This window comes from Rana temporaria, chromosome 13 (genome assembly GCF_905171775.1).
Source record: "Rana temporaria chromosome 13, aRanTem1.1, whole genome shotgun sequence".
Taxonomy (NCBI): Eukaryota; Metazoa; Chordata; class Amphibia; order Anura; family Ranidae; genus Rana; species Rana temporaria.
This window is the reverse complement of record NC_053501.1, coordinates 996,456-1,014,347: the sequence shown is the minus strand read 5'-3', so window position 1 is coordinate 1,014,347 and position 17,892 is coordinate 996,456. Positions and strand designations below refer to the sequence as shown.

Genomic DNA, 17,892 nt, shown 5'->3' with positions numbered 1-17,892 from the left:
TTTACCCCCCTGTAGGTTGAACTGGATGGACTTGTGTCTTTTTTCAACCTGACTAACTATGTAGTCATTCTGATCAGTGACTATAGAGAATCTTGTTTGTTTGGGTAGATACCGTATATGCAAGTGTGCCCTCTGGTGGCAGGTTGCTGTATATGTACACTACTTGCCCCTCCTATACCGATGGATTGCTATGTACCAGCCAGAGAGAAGATGACCAAAATGCTACTTGTAACATTGTTGAATATATATATTGTTATTATGGATACTCACTATATATCGTTATTTACCCAGAATACTTTAAGCTCCTGAGGAAGTGCAGTGGAGCGAAACATGTAGAGCTTGAACAAGCTACAATTTACACCAAGCTGGATACTGCCAGCCAGGGCCGGGACAAGGGGTGTGGGCAGGAGGGGAGGCTGCCCTGGGCACTGTGCCATCATGTGGAGAGGGCACAGTGAGGAGATGGGGGGGGGGGGGGTGTACCGTGTTGGGAGCTGGAATTTAGGGGAGCGGCATGGGGTATGAAATGTTCTAGGAGGGGAAATTTGGGTGGAAGTGCTGGGAGTGGTGATTTAGGAGAATTTTTGTTGGAATGAATAATGGGAGAAGGAGGATTTGTGCTAATTGGGGGGGGTGGTTGTGCTAGAGGTGACATGGTAAGGGGGATGGGGGAGCCATAGGACAAGAATGGCTAAACCATGAAAAGGAGGAAATACAGGATTCCATTTTTACCCCCCTGTAGTCATTCTGCTGATCAGTTACTATAGAGAATCTATTGTGTGTTTGGGTATATATCGTATATGCAAGTGTGCCCTCTGGTGGCGGGTTGCTGTATATGTACACTTGTTGCCCCTCCTATAATGATGTATTGCTATGTACCAGCCGGAGAGATGATGACCAAAATGCTACTTGTAACATTGTTGAATATATATTGTTATTAGATACTATGGATACTCACTATATATCTTTATTTACCCAGAATACTTTAAGCTCCTGAGGAAGTGCAGTGGTGCGAAACATGTAGAGCTTGAACAAGCTAATAAACTTGCACCAAGCTGAATACTGGCAGCCAGGGCCGAGACAAAGGAAGTGGGCAGGAGGGGAGGCTGCCCTTGGAACTGTGGCATCATGTGAACTGGGGAGAGCACCACTGTGAGCAGGGGGTGGAGGGGATGTTTGACTTCAGTAGGGATCTCCACCTGAGACTGGAATGAATGTCTGATATTATATAAAAGGAACACAAGGGGTCGCCAGTAGAGTGCAGGGCTGCCATTCGTTCTTAATGGCACCCTCACCCCATGCGTCTAAAAACGCAGCGCGTTCGCGGGAACCACTGGGAAATCGCATGGTGCAATTTCCTGGTTGCTGTCTTTTCATATTGGCGCAGGAACCTTTTTTTTTCCTGCATGAAAATAAAGAACAAGCAGGTCATTGAAAAGAATCGGTTGCGTCGCCCCCACAGAGCTGCAGCAGTGTGAACCCGGCCTAACGGGGGTAACCACCCCGGGGCTGGAAAACATGGAGCAACGCCGTATCTGGAGGGGGGACCTCCATAATTCAGGAACATCACCGACCACAAAGACACAATCAACAAACCTACCTGAGTAATAAAATTATCAGACAAGGAGAAGCTGCTCTTCCAAGTTCCCCGCTCATAAAAGTGAACGGCGTTCTCCACCGGGATCGCAAGCAACTGGAAAAAGAAATACATTTGGTTAGATTAATATATATTAATATATATATATATATATATATATATATATATATATATATATATATATATATATATATATATATATATATATATATATATACACACACACACACACATATATTATACACACACACACATATTATACACACACACACATATATTATACACACACACACATATATTATACACACACACATACACACACACACACATTATATATATATATATATATATACACACACACACATATTATACACACACACACATATTATACACACACACATATTATACACACACACACATATATTATACACACACACACATATATTATACACACACACACATATATTATACACACACACACATATTATACACACACACACACACACATTATATATATTATACATACATGTATACAGGGCTTTTTTTCCAGGGGGGAACACCACCTTTGGCTCAGACCCTTTGGTGCCTCCTCACCACAATCACTTGTAAACACAGAAGTCTGGTTTCTGTGTTTTACAAGTGACAGCTCTGCACTCTGTGTGTAATGCAATCCTGGTATATAATGCCCCTTTAAGACCCTTCTACTGTTTGTGAAATTTCCCCACTGTCTCTGAGCGCCGCCGACAGAGACCGAGCTGAGCTGAGTGTACTCGGCTACGCTCGCAGTCACGACCTGTCCCGCCTCCTAGCCTTTATGTCCCGCCATTGGACTGCTGTGGTGGCCGTCATACGAGCCGGGCCAAGGAGCGGGACTGGGCAGGACTGCAAGAGGAGCCGAATACACAGGAAATCCGCTCGGCTGAGGCGCTAAATTTAAAAATACATAATGCTGCAATTTTGGGCAAGGTGCAGATGGACACGTATAAGGCTGGAGATGGATGCTGGACAAGGCTGGAGATGGATGCTGGACAAGGCTGCAGACGGATGCTGGGCAAGGCTGCAGACGGATGCTGGGCAAGGCTGCAGATGGATGCTGGGCAAGGCTGCAGATGGATGCTGGGCAAGGCTGCAGATGGATGCTGGGCAAGGCTGCAGATGGACACGTATAAGGCCGCAGATGGATGCTGGGCAAGGCCGCAGATGGATGCTGGGCAAGGCCGCAGATGGATGCTGGGCAAGGCCGCAGATGGATGCTGGGCAAGGCCGCAGATGGATGCTGGGCAAGGCCGCAGATGGATGCTGGGCAAGGCCGCAGATGGATGCTGGGCAAGGCCGCAGATGGATGCTGGGCAAGGCCGCAGATGGATGCTGGGCAAGGCCGCAGATGGATGCTGGGCAAGGCCGCAGATGGATGCCGGGCAAGGCCGCAGATGGATGCCGGGCAAGGCCGCAGATGGATGCCGGGCAAGGCTGCAGATGGATGCCGGGCAAGGCCGCAGATGGATGCCGGGCAAGGCCGCAGATGGATGCCGGGCAAGGCCGCAGATGGATGCAGGGCAAGGCCGCAGATGGATGCCGGGCAAGGCCGCAGATGGACGCTGGGCAAGGCTGCAGATGGACGCTGGGCAAGGCTGCAGATGGATGCTGGGCAAGGCCGCAGGTGGATGCTGGGCAAGGCCGCAGGTGGATGCTGGCAAGGCCGCAGATGGATGCTGGGCAAGGCCGCAGATGGATGCTGGGCAAGGCCGCAGATGGATGCTGGGCAAGGCCGCAGATGGATGCTGGGCAAGGCTGCAGATGGATGCCGGGCAAGGCCGCAGATGGATGCCGGGCAAGGCAAGGCCGCAGATGGATGCTGGGCAAGGCCGCAGATGGATGCTGGGCAAGGCCGCAGATGGATGCTGGGCAAGGCCGCAGATGGATGCTGGGCAAGGCCGCAGATGGATGCTGGGCAAGGCTGCAGATGGACATTTAAAATGTAATTTTTTTTTCCTTAAACTTCCCTTCTAAGCTTGGGGTGCGTGTTATACGCCGGTGCGTATTATACGCCGATAAATACGGTAATTGTGACGAATATTACTTGTATAACCTAATAACTTAGATATGATTGGCTGGGACAAGGGCATTCCTTTCTTGTATGGGTTGATTATGAACAAGTAGGCATTAGAAATAAAGTCTAGTGTGGGCACACCATGTGTGCGTGTGGACTCTCACTGCCAATGCATTGGGGAGCCTCCATACATCCAGATTGTCCTTGGAGCCCGGGTCTAGTTGAACCAGCAACCTTACAAACACCATAAAAGTTCCACCATTTTGGCAGCACGGAAAATGGGACTCGTTTACCTAATGCCGCCATTGCTGCCTGGACAATAGCATCGGACACAAAGGGGCGGGGCTCACCTTCCCGCTCCGGGGCTGCCAAGATAATCTGCAGATGGATTTGGCGTTGATCACATCGCTGCATTTTTTCAGCAGAGGGAGGCTGGCTTCACAAACCTAGAAATTAAAGGAAGACAAAGGAAAGGAGTTTATCAACGAAAAATAATTAAATGCTGAAATCATCATCGCGTCACCGTCGTCGTCATATCGTCACCGTCGTCGTCATATCGTCACCGTCACCATATCGTCACCGTCACCATATCGCATCGTCATCATATCGCATCGTCATCATATCGTCACCGTCACCGTCACCATCTCTACAGACTACATTCTGAATGTTCACCAACCTGATCATCAATTTTCCAGATTCTCACCGACCCGTCGCAGCTGGCGGAGGCCTGAAAATAAAAAATAAATACAAACCAATGATGAACGAGGCTGAAGAAAATAAGAAAAACGCCCCCCCCCCCCCTTGGGGCTCCAAGGCGTGCAATTAGGGGAAATGAAGAGTTAAATCAGAACTCTAACCATGTCAAAAAGATACGCTCTGCATGTTTTACCCTCAACACCTGTGTGATTTCCTCCGTGATCTGGGGGGGGGTTAAGGGCCAGCTATGGCGAGTCGGCTGGTTGCGTTTGGAGAAACAGGAGACACGGGTCTGGCGGAGCCGGGGGGATCCGAAATCCGTGTCACAATATCAAAAAACAGCCTTTTGTTGCATTGTTCACCTTTGATGCAGAAATTACTCCCCGTAGTATTTTTTTCTGATAGCCAGCATCACTCAACCAACTTACTGTGAGCCCAGGTCATCCTTGTCCAACCCCCCCCCCCACCAACACACTGGGGTGGCGCTATTTTTAGCGCTAAAGTGCCTGAAAAACACCTTTGGTGTGAAAGAAGTCTAAGAGGGAACACTATTATATTACAGTATGGGAGGCACCCAATGCAAAGACAAAGCAAAATGGCCGAATAAATCTCACCAAATAATCTTCTTTGGGGTCGAAAGAAACACTCAGCACCGGCGCCTCGTGTCCGCGTAACGTCTTCTGCACGCTGCTGTCCTCCACCTGCACCACCTTCACCAAGAAATCACTGCAAGAAGAAGAAACACCAACTAGAAAATGCATTTCCTGCAGAAAATGCGTGGTAATGCCGAAAAGCTGAATTGCTAAAGCTAACTGGATGAATGGCTTAAATCCGTAAGAAAAAGTTGAAGCGAGAATCAGCTTTTCCACCAATTAGCATCTTTTAGAAAGTAATTACCTTTTGCAGGAGCTGCCCCATAAAATTGCCCCATAAAATTTCTACCATCAACACTGCCCCCATCAAAATGCCTCCATCATATTACGCCAACAAACTGCCATCAAATTGCCGCCATCTAAACTGCCCCATCAAAAAGTGCCCCATTAAAAAGTTCCCCATCAAAAACTTCCCTCCAATCTTATTGCCCCATCAAAAAGTGGCATAAGAGGAATGGAGGAGCTCAGCTATGAGGAAAGATTAGAAGAACTGAATTTATTCTCTCCTGAGAAGAGGAGAATAAGGAGGGATATGATCACCATGTACAAATATATAAGAGGTCCATACAGTGAACTTGGTGTTGAGTTATTCACTTTACGGTCATCACTGAGGACAAGGGGGCACTCTTTACGTCTAGAGGAAAAGAGATTTCACCTCCAAATACGGAAAGGTTTCTTCACAGTAAGAGGTGTGAAAATGTGGAACGGACTCCCTCCAGAGGTGGTTCTGGCCAGCTCAGTAGATTGCTATAAGAAAGGTCTGGATTCTTTCCTAAATGTACAGAATATAACTGGGTGACATTTATAGGTAAAGTTGATCCGGGGAATATCCGATTGCCTCTCGGGGGATCAGGAAGGAATTTTTCCCCTGCTGTAGCAAATTGGATCTCATGCTCTGCTGGGGTTTTTTGCCTTCCTCTGGATCAACTGTGGGTATAGAATTGGGTATATGTGATTGTACGATATTATTACGATTTTATTTCTTATGATTGAACTTGATGGACTTGTGTCTTTTTTCAACCTAACTATGTAACTATGTAAAAGTGCCCCCATCAAAATTGCACCATCTAAATTGCCTCCATCCTATTGCCCCATCAAAAACTGCCCCCATCAAAAACTGTCACATGCTCTCATTGACTTCAATGTTAAAAAAAAAAAGTGTTAAAAAGAGTAATATTTAAAAAAGTATAAATAGTAGAAAAAAAAGTTAAAGACGTCCCATCATTAACTGTAAGAGGTGAACATTTTAAAAGTTGAATGGTTTTAATAGCTGAAAGTACCGTATTTATTGGCGTATACCGCGCACTTTTTTCCCCTGAAAATAGGGGGGAAATCACGGGTGCGTGTTATACACCGATAGTGTACCTTGGGCTCGGAGGGGAACGAGCGCTGCCGAGTGTCGCCGGAATTCACGAGCCGTCTCTTCCGTTTACTCGGCTCTAACGTCACACACACAGTCCCGCTTCCGCCACCGGCATTGGATCAGTGTTCTATCAATCACAGGAGCTGGTCCAATGCCGATGGCGGAGGCGGGACTGTGTATCCTCCCGCGATCCGTACCCGAAAGTGACCACTGTGCTTCACGGAACGCTGTCCCCCTCTTCACAGCACCGGAGGAATACGATCTCCCACCGCCGCTGACAGAGGCAGGGACAACAGCGACCCCAGTCCACCACCATCTGGACCAACAGGGCACCCACAGTGAGTGACACTTTTGTGTAAATATACTGTATGTGTGCCTATATCTTATTATATCTGTAGCCCCTATTGGCTGCTCGGCGAGATGACGTATAGCTACGTGCTATCGCCCAGCAGAGCCGACCTGCCGCCGTCTAACTGCGGCGGCTGGTCGGCAAGCGGTTAAAACAGGTTTTAGCATAAAAACGGTAAAAGATATCAAAGTGAAAAGATATAGCCGGATAGCTGAATATGTTGAACATTTCAAAGTTTGTTTGGCGTCTGTAGATGAAAGTGTGAAGGAGCTGAAACTTTTGGGAGCGGAACAAGATTTTAAGGATTTGAAGCATGCTCTCATTGACTTCAATGTTAAAAAAAAAAAAACAGTGTTCAAAAGCTTAATATATTTTAAATATAGTCCCATCATTAGCTGAAAGATATGAACATTTTAAAAGTTGAATGGTCTCAATAGCTGAAAGTATGCAGAAGTTACGCAGAGCCAAAAAATTTACGGAATAAAATTAAAAAGAAGAATAATAAAAAACTAACAATACTGGGAATGCTTGGAGAGCATTCCCACTATAATTACTCGATCTGGAGGACAGACCGCGCTACAAAAGCGGGAATGCTTTACAACTCATTTATATAAAGTAAACCCTGAAATTATTATCTGAGAAGCAGATCAAATGTTCAGCAATAGAGTCAATTTATTTGCAAAGTCCTCACTCGCCTTCACCCTCCATAAAATGGGAGGGATTTATGATGCACTTTGCAAGTGCATTCGCTCCAGAGCTTAGAAAATGAGGGGGAGGCTCTGCAGGCTTCCATTATCCAATCACATGCCATTTTTTTTTTAACCACTAAGGACCGAGCCTCTTTCTGAGATTTGGTGTTTACAAGTTAAAAACAATTTTTTTTTGCTAGAAGATTACCGTATATACAACCCGAGGCACCTAATTTTACCACAAAAAAAACTGGGAAAACGTATTGACTCGAGTATAAGACTAGGGTGTCCATCTGCATGCCTCACTGTGCCAGTGCCCCAACTTACATTTAACATGGGAGTCTATGGAAGGGGTGCCCGGCTTTGAAAAATCGGTGCTCCCCGGCCGTAGGTCCCCCAGACAACAAACTTTGAACACTTGTAGAGGAGAAATGGGGCTACATGTGTGCCAAGTTCCGGGTCCAGGGGACCTACAGTCGGCGGTTGCGGGTCCCCAAAGTCAAGGAGATCAGGCGCAAAAAGGTGACTCGAGTATAAGCCGAAGGGGGCATTTTCAGCACAAAAAAAATGTGCTGAACAACTCGGCTTATACTCGAGTATATACGGTAATTAGAACCCAAACATTATACTTTTTTCTAGCGCGGAGAGGGAGACGGAGCGCGTCTCTCCCTCGCAAAACGAGCAGGTTTCAGGCCAAAGCGGTGTGCAGTACCAACATTTGGCCTGAGGTTGGGGGGGCCCCGGAGCTGATCAGCACAGAAAGGCCCGAAGACAGCTCGACTGACCTCGGAAAGGCTCAAGAACGGAGTCTTCTGAGGTCAGCCGAACTGTCCCAGTGCCTTTCCGGCCATTTCTGAGGCTCTCCGGCAACCCCCCTCTCCACCTCTGGCCGCATGCGATATTGCATGCCATTGAAGTCAATGCGCAACAAATTTTTTTTTTTTTTCCAATGACTTCTATGATATGCAAGGTCTTTGGATTACGAGCATTCTCCTGGAACAATTTATACTCGTAATCCGAGGTTCCACTGTATACACACACACACACACACACACACACACATATATATATATATATATTATATAAATAAAAAACATAGCAACAAGCAATCAACAGCATAAAATTAAAGAGACTCACCCGGAGCCCGCTGCGATTCTTGTCCCATCGCTGTTAAAAACGACATGATTGGCGTTGGTGGTGAAACGCGTCAGTATTCCGTCCGGGTCCCCGCTGGGAAATGTATGAAGCTGTATTGCGTTGTTGGAGGCGGCAGTGACCACCTTCCCGTTCTGTGACAACATGAGTGTTATTAGGTATATAGAAGAGCCGTGCACACAAATAATAATAATAAACTGCCAGGAGAAAGAAGGAGATTGTTGGCAGAAAAGACATAAGAAGTCCCGAGCAATTCAATTTATTCTTCTTTATAAAAATGCACCAATTACTGTAAAAATGTCACTGGTAGGGAAGGGGTTAACACTAGGGGGGGTAAATGTGTTCCCTGGGAGGTGTTTCTTACTGTGGGGTAAGTCTGTGGCTTTTCCTTTCTGTTGGGAGTTCAGCTTTAAAAATGAAAATGTTGCTTTGCCCTGCATGGATGCAGCACAGGTCTGCCCTGACACCGACCCCCCCCCCGGGCTCATCCACCGACCCCCCCCCCGGGCTCATCCACCGACCCCCCGGGCTTCATCCGCCCACTCCCCGGGCTTCATCCCACAGACTCCCCAGGCTCATCCGCCCTCTCCCTGGGCTCACCGACCCACTTCCCGTGCTCACCCGCCCACCCCCCCCGGATCAAAGGGCTCACGCACTCGCCGGGATCATCCGCCGACCCCCCCCCCCCCCCCGGGCATCCACCGACCCCCCGGGCTCATCCACCAACCCCCCGGGCTCATCCACCGACCCCCCGGGCTTCATCCACCGACCCCCCGGGCTTCATCCACCGACCCCCCGGGCTTCATCCACCGACCCCCCGGGCTTCATCCACCGACCCCCCGGGCTTCATCCACCGACCCCCCGGGCTTCATCCACCGACCCCCCGGGCGTCATCCACCGACCCCCCGGGCTTCATCCACCGACCCCCCGGGCTTCATCCACCGACCCCCAGGGCTTCATCCACCGACTCCCAGGGCTTCATCCACCGACCCCCCGGGCTTCATCCACTGACCCCCCGGGCTTCATCCACTGACCCCCCGGGCTTCATCCCACAGACTCCCCAGGCTCATCCGCCATCTCCCTGGGCTCACCCAACCACTTCCCGTGCTAACCCGCCCACCCCCCCCCCCCCGGATCAAAGGGCTCACGCACTCGCCGGGATCATCCGCCCACTCCCCAGGCTCATCCACCGACCCCCCGTGCTTCATCCCACCGACTACTCGGGCTCATCCGCCCACTTCCTGGGCTCACCCGACCACCCCCCCGGGCTCACGCACTCCCCGATATCATCCGCCCACCCCCCTGGGCTCATCCACCAGCCCCCAGGGCTTCATCCCCCCACCCCCTGGGCTTCTTCTCCAAGACTGCCCGGGCTTCATCCCACCCCCTGGGCTTCATTCTCCAGGCTCCCGGGGCTCATCCAGATCTAACAAACAGCAGAAAATGTTCGGAATGAGGCTCAGGACGTCTGCTTACTTTTAAAGCGAAGGAGTAGGCCTTTTCTCCAACATTGAAGGACTTCAGGTCATCGTCATCAAGATCCTCCCAGATACGAATGTCGCCATCACTGCCGCAAGTCACTATACAACTGAAGGAGGGGGGGGGGGCACGGGGTTAATAATTTTGAAGGCGTCTTAGCCGAAACGCGTGCCTATGGAAGAACTTCACCTCACCTTCCACTATCATCGAAGCTGACATCGGTGTGGCCCTCGGGGTGTCCGTAGCGCATCAGTTTCTTCTCGGCAGGCATGATCCCAGATGGAAGGCGGAGACGTCCTCAGCACTATATAAAAGATATAAACAAAGGGTTAAAGGAGAACTCCACCCCCAGCTCTACTTTCCCATCAATCAAGTCAGGTTCATTCACAGGAAGCTTTGTATTCTATGATTGGCTGAGGTGGAGGGAGAGGCGGGCCCATGACATGACATCTCCGACTTCAACACAAGAACACAAAGCTTCCTGTGAATAGCTGAGCAGCTCTCAGCCGGACTTCTCCTGGGAGTGAGACGGGAATTTCTCATCTGATGGCTGGAACACGGCGCTGTATACAGGAGGAGGCGGAGTCTCCATGCAGATTATACAGCACTGACAGCAAGTGCACCTGTCATGTCATTGGTGGAAATAGTTCTTTGGACCAGCTGGTCACTTGGCCTGAGCGGAGACCCCTATATTGTCTTAGTGCTCCTCCTGTGACCCACCACAGGGACCCCCGGGGGCCCCTTTGACCTCCGAGCACCGCAGCGACCCCCAGGAGCCCCTGTGACCTCCGGGCACCGCAGCGACCCCCGGGGGCTCCTGTGACCTCCGGGCACCGCAGCGACCCCCGGGAGCCCCTGTGACCTCCGGGCACCGCAGCGACCCCCGGGAGCCCCTGTGACCTCCGGGCACCGCAGCGACCCCCAGGAGCCCCTGTGACCTCCGGGCACCGCAGCGACCCCCAGGAGCCCCTGTGACCTCCGGGCACCGCAGCGACCCCCGGGGGCTCCTGTGACCTCCGGGCACCGCAGCGACCCCCGGGAGCCCCTGTGACCTCCGGGCACCGCAGCGACCCCCGGGAGCCCCTGTGACCTCCGGGCACCGCAGCGACCCCCAGGAGCCCCTGTGACCTCCGGGCACCGCAGTGACCCCCAGGTCTCCTGTGACCTCCGAGCACCGCAGCGACCCCCGGGAGCCCCTGTGACCTCCGAGCACCGCAGCGACCCCCGGGAGCCCCTGTGACCTCCGAGCACCGCAGCGACCCCCGGGAGCCCCTGTGACCTCCGAGGAACCGCATCGACCCCCGGGAGCCCCTGTGACCTCCGAGCACCGCAGCGACCCCCGGGAGCCCCTGTGACCTCCGAGGAACCGCAGCGACCCCCGGGAGCTTCTGTGACCTCCGAGGAACCGCAGCGACCCCCGGGAGCTCCTGTGACCTCCGAGGAACCGCAGCGACCCCCGGGAGCCCCTGTGACCTCCGGGCACCGCAGCGACCCCCGGGAGCCCCTGTGACCTCCGAGCACCGCAGCGACCCCCAGGAGCCCCTGTGACCTCCGGGCACCGCAGCGACCCCCGGGAGCCCCTGTGACCTCCGGGCACCGCAGCGACCCCCAGGTCTCCTGTGACCTCCGAGCACCGCAGCGACCCCCAGGAGCCCCTGTGACCTCCGAGCACCGCAGCGACCCCCGGGAGCCCCTGTGACCTCCGAGGAACCGCATCGACCCCCGGGAGCCCCTGTGACCTCCGAGCACCGCAGCGACCCCCGGGAGCCCCTGTGACCTCCGAGGAACCGCAGCGACCCCCGGGAGCTTCTGTGACCTCCGAGCACCGCAGCGACCCCGGGAGCCCCTGTGACCTCCGAGCACCGCAGCGACCCCCAGGAGCCCCTGTGACCTCCGAGCACCGCAGCGACCCCCAGGAGCCCCTGTGACCTCTGGGCACCGCAGCGACCCCCGGGGGCTCCTGTGACCTCCGGGCACCGCAGCGACCCCCGGGAGCCCCTGTGACCTCCGGGCACCGCAGCGACCCCCGGGAGGCCCTGTGACCTCCGAGCACCGCAGCGACCCCCAGGAGCCCCTGTGACCTCCGGGCACCGCAGCGACCCCCAGGTCTCCTGTGACCTCCGAGCACCGCAGCGACCCCCGGGAGCCCCTGTGACCTCCGAGCACCGCAGCGACCCCCGGGAGCCCCTGTGACCTCCGAGGAACCGCATCGACCCCCGGGAGCCCCTGTGACCTCCGAGCACCGCAGCGACCCCCGGGAGCCCCTGTGACCTCCGAGGAACCGCAGCGACCCCCGGGAGCTTCTGTGACCTCCGAGGAACCGCAGCGACCCCCGGGAGCTCCTGTGACCTCCGAGGAACCGCAGCGACCCCCGGGAGCCCCTGTGACCTCCGAGGAACCGCAGCGACCCCCGGGAGCTTCTGTGACCTCCGAGGAACCGCAGCGACCCCCGGGAGCTCCTGTGACCTCCGAGGAACCGCAGCGACCCCCGGGAGCTCCTGTGACCTCCGAGGAACCGCAGCGACCCCCGGGAGCCCCTGTGACCTCCGAGGAACCGCAGCGACCCCCGGGAGCCGCTGTGACCTCCGAGGAACCGCAGCGACCCCCGGGAGCCGCTGTGACCTCCGAGGAACCGCAGCGACCCCCTGTGACCTCCGAGGAACCGCAGCGGCCCCCGGGAGCTCCTGTGACCTCCGAGGAACCGCAGCGGCCCCCGGGGGCCCCTGTGACCTCCGAGCACCGCAGCGACCCCCGGGGGCCCCTGTGACCTCCAAGCACCGCAGCGACCCCCGGGAGCTCCTGTGACCTCCAAGCACGGCAGCGACCCCCGGGGCTCCTGTGACCTCCGAGCACCTCAGCGACCCCCGGGGGCTCCTGTGACCCCCGAGCACCGCAGCGACCCCCGGGAGCCCCTGTGACCTCCGAGCACCGCAGCGACCCCCGGGTGCCCCTGTGACCTCCGAGCACCGCAGCGACCCCCGGGAGCCCCTGTGACCTCCGAGCACCGCAGCGACCCCCGGGAGCCCCTGTGACCTCCGAGCACCGCAGCGACCCCCGGGAGCCCCTGTGACCTCCGAGCACCGCAGCGACCCCCGGGAGCCCCTGTGACCTCCGAGCACCGCAGCGACCCCCGGGAGCCCCTGTGACCTCCGAGCACCGCAGCGACCCCCGGGGCTCCTGTGACCTCCGAGCACCGCAGCGACCCCCAGGAGCCCCTGTGACCTCCGAGCACCACAGCGACCCCCGGGGCTCCTGTGACCTCCGAGCACCGCAGTGACCCCCGGGAGCTCCTGTGACTTCTGCTCACCACAGGGACCCCCGGGAGCTCCTGTGACCTCCGAGCACCGCAGCGACCCCCGGGAGCCCCTGTGACCTCCGAGGAACCGCAGCGAACCCCGGGAGCCCCTGTGACCTCCGAGGAACCGCAGCGACCCCCGGGAGCCCCTGTGACCTCCGAGGAACCGCAGCGACCCCCGGGAGCCCCTGTGACCTCCGAGGAACCGCAGCGACCCCCGGGAGCCCGTGACCTCCGAGGAACCGCAGCGACCCCCGGGAGCCCGTGACCTCCGAGGAACCGCAGCGACCCCCGGGAGCCCGTGACCTCCGAGGAACCGCAGCGACCCCCGGGAGCCTGTGACCTCCGAGCACTGCAGCGACCCCCGGGAGCCCCTGTGACCTCCGAGCACCGCAGCAACCCCCGGGAGCCCCTGTGACCTCCGAGCACCACAGCGACCCCCGGGAGCCCCTGTGACCTCCGAGCACCGCAGCGACCCCCGGGAGCCCCTGTGACCTCCGAGCACCACAGCGACCCCCGGGGGCTTCTGTGACCTCCGAGCACCGCAGCGACCCCCGGGAGCCCCTGTGACCTCTGAGCACCACAGCGACCCCCGGGGGCTCCTGTGACCTCCGAGCACCGCAGCGACCCCCGGGAGCCCCTGTGACCTCCGAGCACCGCAGCGACCCCCGGGAGCCCCTGTGACCTCCGAGCACCGCAGCGACCCCCGGGAGCCCCTGTGATCTCTCTGTATTCTAATTTTTTGCTAAAGAAATTAAAAAAAGAATAAAAATAAAACGTTTTTCTTTGTTTCCATTATAAAACGGATATTCTATTTGATTCTGCTGCATTTCTTTGGTGAAAAAAACTGTGTCCTCTGTCCCTTTCCATTCACCTTCAATGCTGAGGCTGCAGAGAAAGGGACCGGGGGATCTGTGTCCTCTGTCCCTTTCCATGTCTCAAAAGGGGGAGATGTCAGCTGTCTGTTAAGAAGACCCCCGATATCTCACCAAACCCCCCCCCCCCCCCCCAACAGGGCTGATAACAAACAAAAAAAAGAATTGAAATGAATATTGAAAAGGTTAAATTGTAAAAATAGTAAAAAAAAAAAAAAACACTCACCGACTAAAAAAAGATAAAAAAAATAAAGCAATAATAAAGAAATGAATAATAATGATAAAAAAAATAATAGTAAAGAAAAATATATAAAAATAAAGGAATATTATTAATAATAGAAAAAAGAATATAAAAAAATGAATAATAATAGTAAAAAAATATATATATATAAAAATAAAAGGAATAATTATAAAAAGAAGAAGAATAATATAAAAAAATATATATGAATAGTAAAAAAAAAAAAAAAGATATATATATATATAAATAAAGGAATAATAATAAGAAGAATAATAAAAAAAAAAAAATAATAATAATTTAACAAAAAAATAGTAAAGAGAAGAAGGAATAATGAAAAGACCCCCGATATCTCGCATATTAAAGCCGCAGTCACATGACATTAAAATGAAAAGTATCGGCGAGTACTTGAAGAAAGTATCAGTACAACTCTTGTTGGTTTGATGCCGAGCCGTTCGTTGGACCTTCCAGAATGGTGCGCGGGGGAGGGGACACATCACCAAGACATGCGCTGCGCGGTGCCTCCGCCATTGCTGCAGCATGAAGGGGTCCTTAGAGTTCATACCCAGGGGGGGGGGGGGGGGTAAATCACACTTTAGTGATCGGGGGTTCCGATTTGCCTCATTTCCTGTCCAGGGGGAAGGTTGTCACTGCTACAGGAAGTAAATAAAAATCTGCACAATCAATAATAAATCCCCCCCAGGCAGGGTCAGCATATGTCGCCCTCACTGGTCCTGATGGTGTCACCAGAACAGGAAGTGAGGACAGATCTCTCTTGTGGGGACACCGGTTTCCCCAAAAGAGAGACCTCTCCTCACTTCCTGTCCTAGTGACACCATCAGGACCAGTGAGGGCAACAAATGGGGCTCTAACACCCCTCCCCCTCACACAACATCTGGGGCCCAACCAGACCCTGAGGGCCCCACACTGCACGCACACCTCCCCCCATGAAATATTCATTTATATAAAGCAACAAAGAGTCTGGAAATGACTATAAACCGGACCCGGACCCCCAAAAAGACAAACACCCCCCCATACCTCTCCCGGCAATCCTCGCTTTCAACTTTCGCGGGAAACCTGGTAAGCAGCAGCTGGCGGGAAACTCCTCCTCCCCCCTCCGCCGTCATTGCCGCCAGCCAATCAGAGGCCACTGCCGCGGTTTCCAGGCGTCTGCGTTCCACGACGTGCGTTCCAAACCTCGTTTTGGCTTCCGGAACGCCGCGATATGACTTCCGGGTCATGAGACGATCTTTAGTTGTGATGGGAGGGGCCCGATGGTTTAACTCTTTCCGGTCACAGCCATGTTATAAAATCTCCCATGTTTATGTCCAGAATAAAAACAGCAATAAAATCATGTTTTATATACAAATACATAATATATATATATACACTATATTACCAAAAGTATTGGGACGCTTGCCTTTACACACACATGAACTTTGGAAGGTCGTCCACAAGGTTTAGGAGGGTGTCTATGGGAATGTGTGACCATTCTTCCAGAACAGCATTTGTGAGGTCAGGCACTGATGTTGGATGAGAAGGCCTGGCACAGCGGGTGTACAGACCCGGGAACTCAGCACAGGGATGGGGGGAACCCCTCGAAACAACTTACATTGGTGATCAGTGAGAAGAATGTCCCTTACATTGGTGATCAGTGAGAAGAATGTCCCTTACATTGGTGATCAGTGGGAAGAATGTTCCTTACATTGGTGATCAGTGAGAAGAATGTCCCTTACATTGGTGATCAGTGAGAAGAATGTCCCTTACATTGGTGATCAGTGAGAAGAACGTCCCTTACATTGGTGATCAGTGAGAAGAACGTCCCTTACATTGGTGATCAGTGAGAAGAACGTCCCTTACATTGGTGATCAGTGAGAAGAACGTCCCTTACATTGGTGATCAGTGGGAAGAATGTCCCTTACATTGGTGATCAGTGAGAAGAATGTCCCTTACATTGGTGATCAGTGGGAAGAATGTCCCTTACATTGGTGATCAGTGAGAAGAATGTCCCTTACATTGGTGATCAGTGAGAAGAATGTCCCTTACATTGGTGATCAGTGGGAAGAATGTTCCTTACATTGGTGATCAGTGGGAAGAATGTTCCTTACATTGGTGATCAGTGGGAAGAATGTCCCTTACATTGGTGATCAGTGAGAAGAATGTCCCTTACATTGGTGATCAGTGGGAAGAATGTTCCTTACATTGGTGATCAGTGGGAAGAATGTCCCTTACATTGGTGATCAGTGAGAAGAATGTTCCTTACATTGGTGATCAGTGAGAAGAATGTCCCTTACATTGGTGATCAGTGAGAAGAATGTCCCTTACATTGGTGATCAGTGAGAAGAATGTCCCTTACATTGGTGATCAGTGAGAAGAATGTCCCTTACATTGGTGATCAGTGAGAAGAATGTCCCTTACATTGGTGATCAGTGAGAAGAATGTCCCTTACATTGGTGATCAGTGGGAAGAATGTCCCTTACATTGGTGATCAGTGGGAAGAATGTCCCTTACATTGGTGATCAGTGGGAAGAATGTCCCTTACATTGGTGATCAGTGGGAAGAATGTCCCTTACATTGGTGATCAGTGAGAAGAATGTCCCTTACATTGGTGATCAGTGGGAAGAATGTCCCTTACATTGGTGATCAGTGAGAAGAATGACCCTTACATTGGTGATCAGTGAGAAGAATGTCCCTTACATTGGTGATCAGTGAGAAGAATGTTCCTTACATTGGTGATCAGTGGGAAGAATGTTCCTTACATTGGTGATCAGTGAGAAGAATGTTCCTTACATTGGTGATCAGTGAGAAGAATGTTCCTTACATTGGTGATCAGTGAGAAGAATGTCCCTTACATTGGTGATCAGTGAGAAGAATGTCCCTTACATTGGTGATCAGTGGGAAGAATGTCCCTTACATTGGTGATCAGTGGGAAGAATGTCCCTTACATTGGTGATCAGTGGGAAGAATGTCCCTTACATTGGTGATCAGTGGGAAGAATGTCCCTTACATTGGTGATCAGTGAGAAGAATGTCCCTTACATTGGTGATCAGTGGGAAGAATGTTCCTTACATTGGTGATCAGTGAGAAGAATGTTCCTTACATTGGTGATCAGTGGGAAGAATGTCCCTTACATTGGTGATCAGTGAGAAGAATGTCCCTTACATTGGTGATCAGTGGGAAGAATGTTCCTTACATTGGTGATCAGTGAGAAGAATGTCCCTTACATTGGTGATCAGTGGGAAGAATGTCCCTTACATTGGTGATCAGTGAGAAGAATGTCCCTTACATTGGTGATCAGTGAGAAGAATGTCCCTTACATTGGTGATCAGTGGGAAGAATGTCCCTTACATTGGTGATCAGTGGGAAGAATGTTCCTTACATTGGTGATCAGTGAGAAGAATGTTCCTTACATTGGTGATCAGTGGGAAGAATGTCCCTTACATTGGTGATCAGTGA

The 17,892-nt window shown here is 52.4% G+C and overlaps 2 protein-coding genes across 3 annotated transcripts in view; both read right to left on the bottom strand.

The window, feature by feature from the left end:
• The window catches only part of WDHD1 (WD repeat and HMG-box DNA binding protein 1), a 78,127-nt gene extending 62,515 nt beyond the window's left edge, over positions 1 to 15,612 (bottom strand). The window contains exons 1-8 of one of the 2 annotated variants that reach the window (XM_040333633.1): positions 15,475 to 15,612; positions 10,226 to 10,335; positions 10,029 to 10,140; positions 8,535 to 8,686; positions 4,958 to 5,069; positions 4,324 to 4,374; positions 3,998 to 4,093; positions 1,601 to 1,693 (exon numbers count right to left, since the gene is read on the bottom strand). In XM_040333633.1, coding sequence (XP_040189567.1) covers positions 1,601 to 1,693; positions 3,998 to 4,093; positions 4,324 to 4,374; positions 4,958 to 5,069; positions 8,535 to 8,686; positions 10,029 to 10,140; positions 10,226 to 10,302 — 693 coding nt within the window. In that variant the 5' untranslated portion in view covers positions 10,303 to 10,335; positions 15,475 to 15,612. The remainder of the gene's footprint in view (positions 1 to 1,600; positions 1,694 to 3,997; positions 4,094 to 4,323; positions 4,375 to 4,957; positions 5,070 to 8,534; positions 8,687 to 10,028; positions 10,141 to 10,225; positions 10,336 to 15,474) is intronic. The other variant, XM_040333632.1, reaches the window with a different exon arrangement.
• LOC120920811 (collagen alpha-1(I) chain-like) lies at positions 10,719 to 15,563 on the bottom strand. The gene is made up of 3 exons (XM_040333137.1): positions 15,475 to 15,563; positions 13,339 to 14,071; positions 10,719 to 13,253 (listed from the first exon to the last, which is right to left on the bottom strand). Exons 1-3 carry the CDS (start codon positions 15,561 to 15,563, stop codon positions 10,719 to 10,721), a joined length of 3,357 nt encoding a protein of 1,118 aa, XP_040189071.1.
• Positions 15,613 to 17,892: the final 2,280 nt, after the last annotated feature.

Coding starts and splice junctions, on each gene's coding strand:
- LOC120920811 (XM_040333137.1), bottom strand. CDS start 15,563: ATGACGGCGGAGGGGGGAGGAGGAGTTTCCCGCCAGCTGCTGCTTACC. Junction 14,072..15,474: donor AGCGAGGATTGCCGGGAGAG/GTATGGGGGGGT, acceptor TAATTTCTTTAG/CAAAAAATTAGAATACAGAG. Junction 13,254..13,338: donor AGCTCCCGGGGGTCCCTGTG/GTGAGCAGAAGT, acceptor TGGTGCTCGGAG/GTCACAGGGGCTCCTGGGGG.